Raw genomic sequence first — 5,293 nt, 5'->3', positions numbered from 1 at the left:
AGCATCTACAAGAAAGTTACCGATGAAAACAACATATTTTAGTTCCTTCTCAGTTCGAAGACCGGATGTGGTTGTAGAACAAGTAAAGATATCTCAGAGTGACTGGTAATTAGGGAAAGATGTACCAAGTGGCAGTCAAAGGGTTAAACCTGAAGTGTGTTTAGCGTTCTCTACACCGTTGCTGCGTCAAAAGGTATAATATAGCGAATAGGGAAAGTGTGATAGGTAGTATTGACTTCTATGGTAGTATCAGTGATAATGTTTCTAATACCTCGTGGTTGAGCTGGCATGGTAAAGCTTTGATTCCAGAGCTCCTGAATGTTAAGCTTGTTTTGGTGGCTCGGTAATTGATCCTAATTTAACCTTATCTAACCTATCCGAACCTCCTTATTACAGGTAAAGCTTTATATATACTGTAGTTAATTATCTTGTACTTATCATTAACCAAACGTAAGCTAACCTAACATAACTTAGTATACTAGTTTCTTATATATCTATTTATCCTCTAAGTTAAGCTAACCTGACCTAACCTAGCTTAACTTATAATTGTTCCTTTTCACTCTTTTTTCTTATGTGTCAGGGAAACCAAACCCTGGAAACAGAAATAAAAAAAAACACATCACAGTGCCAATCCAGAAAAGAAACAAAAGAAGAACCAAGAGTTTTGACCAATGTAGTTTCTGAGAGGTTCTGAAACTTCTCTTTTCAAACATTTGTAATTACGCCTTCAGTTCACGTATTCTTTTATTAAATTTCCAGGATTTTTCCGACCATTTTAATATACGATGCTCCAGAAGAAGCCCATACATCTTACCATTCTCCTGTTTACAAGGCGCGCAGTGGAGCATAGAGGAGGATGACAACAGGAAAAAATAGCACACTGAAAGAATGTCAGACGTGGGAAGAGAAAGAGACACAGAGAGAGAGACTAGAATGAAAGAAGGGGAGAGAGAGAGAGAGACAGGAGGTGGGAGAAAGGATCGTGTAAAGAAAGAGGAAGGAGGGAGAAAACGAGAGTGCACGTTATTAAGAAGAGGGGGAAGAGAAAAAACGGAAGAGGGTGAGAGGCACAACTGTATAAAAGGAGAGAGAGGAGATAATGAAGAGCACATGTCACAAGGGAGGAATGAACACAGAGAGAGAGAGAGAGAGAGAGAGAGAGAGAGAGAGAGAGAGAGAGAGAGAGAGAGAGAGAGAGAGAGAGAGAGAGAGAGAGAGAGAGAGAGAGAGAGAGAGAGATTCAGCAGATAAAACGATGGGAAGAAAAGTAAAGAAAATAGGAAAAGAGAAACAAGAGAAGAAAAAAACTGCTAAAAGGGAGAAGAAACACTGGAAAAAAGAGAAAGGGAGAAAAATGGAAAAGGAGTGAGCAAAAAAATGGAATAAGAGAAAGGAAAAGCCGAAAAAGAGAGAGGGGAAAAAAACGGAGAAGAGGGAATGCCAGGACTACTCACGTGTAGATAGGCGTGCCAGACTCATTCCTGTAAAACATCATCATTATGGGCAGGTCACCCTCTATGGAGGTGGCCACGTCGCAGGGCAGCAGCACCTCGCCCTCCATCACGGCCGTCACATTCATCAGAGGACCTGAAGGGGGAAACACTGCTATAGAACACAAGGCCAGTGGAACATAAGGAAAGCTGCAAGTAGCCATCAGACACACACCTGCCACTCCCTCCATTACAAAAGGGGAAAAAAATCACCAGAGGAGCTGAGGAGGGAAACACAAGGCCATCAGAATATAAGGGAAGCTGCAAGAAAGCATCAGGCTAACATGTGTCAGTCCCATCCATTACAAGCGGCAGTCCCTGTAAATTAGAGTGTCGGCGGATGAAGTTGCGACCCACCATTTAAAAATCTCTGGTAAGCAGCTCTCGACTCCATCCTCTGTAAAAGCTACATGCTTTCGCCCTGCTCCAAATGGTGAGCGCTGGCAGCTCCCTAATAAATGTGTGATCACGTGATGACTACAACGCCTCATTACCTCCAGGCCACAGGGGACTGGGGGTTTAAACTTTTGTCCCTTTAAAAAACACGCAAAAAAAATTCATAGGAAGAACAATCCGCAGCAGGCACGTTTGCCCCTGTTAAGATCTTTGTTTTTAGTTACAATATACAAACTGAAATCAGAGATGCAGGATAGTTCTCTTTATTAAAGTGGTCAAGGCATTGTAATACGTTAACAAAGATAGTATTCATTAAAACTGCAGTCCTTGTGAATCTAAAGGTAATGCACAGCGCAACTCACAATTAAGACAAATTGAGAATAGATAGAAAATATTTTTAAGAGGAAGCATATCGTATTAACAATTAACGTGAGATGAGTTTTAGAACTGTGCTTGGTGCTGTTTTTTGTTTTTAAGATCAATGAGAGAACACTAAAATCAAGCATTAGAGTTTAGGGCATTACTAATTGCTGTTATCGTATCTGACACTTGTAAGCTTCGTTTGCTACAGAGAAAAAACAAAAGACGCAAAACTATCGGAAACAGGAATACGTAGCAATTATAGCGAAACTCAAGAGAAACAAAAAAACAGACGTCACCTCGCCGCCACTGCATCCAATTACTAGACGGAGGAAATTCCTGCCAATTTTAAGGAGAAAGGGAGCGATGTCCAGACGCCATGTAATAAAAAAAAAAAAGATCTTTAATGCCAAAGAACCCCAAAAGAACATACTTGCAGCAGCGTAATGTAATCAGGGTGCATAGTATAAAGATTACACAGGCTTTGGTTTGCCTGGTTAGTTCACTTGATATTCTTTTCCTCCACCGTCAAGCTGAAAATACTGGCTACCTTCCTTGGCACCGCTTCCCTTCTCCCCTCCTGAGATCTCCCTCCTTGGAAAAATGCAACTGGCTCACATTTTGTCGGAAGCACACACTTTTTTTCCCTCTACCGTCATTTTTTTTTTTTCCCTTTTTTCTCTTTCATGTATCCCCGTTTTCCCTTGCGGCATTAGGGGAGGTGTCAGAGCGGAGGAGAGGAAAAGAAGAATGACGCAAAGAGGAAGCAAGGACGTAAAACAACACGTGACAAAGAGGAGACGGCGATAAAACTCAAAAGGAAGGACAGACGCTAAGCTCTCTCTCTCTCTCTCTCTCTCTCTCTCTCTCTCTCTCTCTCTCTCTCTCTCTCTCTCTCTCTCTCTCTCTCTCTCTCTCTCTCTCTCTCTCTCTCTCTCTGGTCTTAACCCCTTTGGCCTTTGAACCCCTGGTGGGAACGAACTCCTTAACCTCGTGCACACTGAATGCAATCAATGACACTCAGATGTTTTACTCTCAAACATTAATTCAGTTTCTATTCACCTGTTCACGTATCAACCAATATAATCTTACTTTATTGACTACGGACAGGTTATTCAACATTATAAACTCGACCATTTCGCTGCCACTGCAATAATTCACACCACTAAAAAAGCACTATACAAAAAAAGAAAAAAGAAAAACTGACAAACACACAAATACAAAAAAAGGAAGAAAATGGTTAACAGGAATAGGATTTCGATCTGTTGCCAGTGTAGTGTTCAGACGTGGGTGTTGCCTGGAAGAAAGTGTGTCACAGTCCTTAGTTTGAGAATCGAGAACCGTGTGTGTGTGTGTGTGTGTGTGTGTGTGTGTGTGTGTGTGTGTGTGTGTGTATGTCATAAGCAGTGGAACAGAAAACAATATCCAAGAAATTATGCCGCATAATATAGATGCTAAAAAGAAGAAAAAAATGGATAGGAAATTTCTATAGTCCAAATAACGCAAGGCCAAAATATACAAGAATAGATGACAAGATACATATGTAGTTTATATTCAAGCAAGGTATGGAAATAAACGCCATATGAATAAACAATTTACAAACATTTAATAATTGTTCACGACAAGACTGCATTAAAGAGAAGAGAGTTCCAAGAAAGAGAGAGAGAGAGAGAGAGAGAGAGAGAGAGAGAGAGAGAGAGAGAGAGAGAGAGAGAGAGAGAGAGAGAGAGAGAGAGAGAGAGAGAGTGAGTTCAAAGGAAGGAAAAAGTACGAAACAGGAGATGAAACAAGGGGAGAGAAGAGGAAGTAAAGGGAGGGGAAAGGAAAAGAGGAAGGGGAAACGATGAAGGGAGGTAAAGGGGAAATATGAGAGAGAGAGAGAGAGAGAGAGAGAGAGAGAGAGAGAGAGAGAGAGAGAGAGAGAGAGAGAGAGAGAGAGAGAGAGAGAGAGTGGAAAAAAGAAAATTAGAAAAGTAAAATAAATGAGTAAAAACAGTAAAAGAGAAAGGGGAACTGAAAATGAGAGAGAGAGAGAGAGAGAGAGAGAGAGAGAGAGAGAGAGAGAGAGAGAGAGAGAGAGAGAGAGAGAGAGAGAGAGAGAGAGAGAGACTGAGCCCTACGAGCTATTTGCCTCCAGAAAAGGAGTTTTTCGATCTTAATGTGACTGTATTTATCTTTGACTGTACCGCCCCGCCCCGCACCTGGCCGGCTCCCACGCACTCCTCTCCATCCTTGTGTGTTCTCTCTGTCTCTCTCTCTCTCTCTCTGGTAAAGTATATTTTTGCAAAGAGAGACAGACGAAGAAACATAGTGACAGACAGACAGATAGAGAAACAGACAGAAAGGCAGGCATATACAGATAGACACAGATAGACAGATAGAAAAACAGAAACAAAGAGGAAATTTAATGTTTTGCAGAGAGTGTCTTTCTCAGCGTGTTGTGGAAAGGGAGGAAATGAATGGGACTCGGAATGTTGGAGGTGGAATGGTTTGTGTGTTTGTTTTTATTTAGCCGCTGAAGGCGACACCTGCTCGTAGAGTGTTTGCTCGTGGCGGGTGATGGTGGGTGGTGCTGGTGGTGGAAGGGAGGGAGGGACGGAGGAGACAGAGAGACAGAAGAGAGGTTGGTTTGTAAAAATTTAGTCATAATGCAAGGAAATGGATACTTTTGTGTGTTGTATGTAAAGAAAAGGATGCAGGAGGAGGAGTAAGCGGAGGGACAAGAGCCCAAAGGAACGAAGCACGGACAAATAGTGGTAGAGTTATTTGTCTTTACGAGGCTGCTTGTGATAAACCGCACCATGTAATCTAAATTGAGAGACATAGGACCGTAAAGGCAAATTAAAGGAGGAGGAGAGAGAAGGAGGAAGAGGTAGAGGAAGAAGGGAGGAAAGAGAGGATGAGGAAGGCGGAAGTACAAGGAGGAAGAGGGGGAATACAAAATATAATATCAATAAGGGCAGAAGAAGAAAGGAAAATGAGGTAGAAGAAGAACCAAAACAAGAACGTATTGAGGTAGTAGCAGTAGAAGAAGAGGAGTAAGAGAA

The 5,293-nt window shown here is 41.8% G+C and overlaps 1 protein-coding gene across 1 annotated transcript in view; it reads right to left on the bottom strand.

Annotated features, from left to right (window-relative positions):
* The window catches only part of LOC135099421 (synaptogenesis protein syg-2-like), a 197,630-nt gene extending 196,046 nt beyond the window's left edge, over window positions 1-1,584 (bottom strand). The window contains exon 1 of the mRNA XM_064001757.1: window positions 1,455-1,584. Coding sequence (XP_063857827.1) covers window positions 1,455-1,579 — 125 coding nt within the window. The 5' untranslated portion in view covers window positions 1,580-1,584. The remainder of the gene's footprint in view (window positions 1-1,454) is intronic.
* Between the last annotated feature and the right edge of the window lie 3,709 nt (window positions 1,585-5,293).

This window comes from Scylla paramamosain, chromosome 4 (assembly GCF_035594125.1).
Source record: "Scylla paramamosain isolate STU-SP2022 chromosome 4, ASM3559412v1, whole genome shotgun sequence".
In the NCBI taxonomy this organism is placed as follows: domain Eukaryota; kingdom Metazoa; phylum Arthropoda; class Malacostraca; order Decapoda; family Portunidae; genus Scylla; species Scylla paramamosain.
Note: the sequence above shows the minus strand (reverse complement) of the source record. Positions and strands in the feature narration are given on the sequence as shown.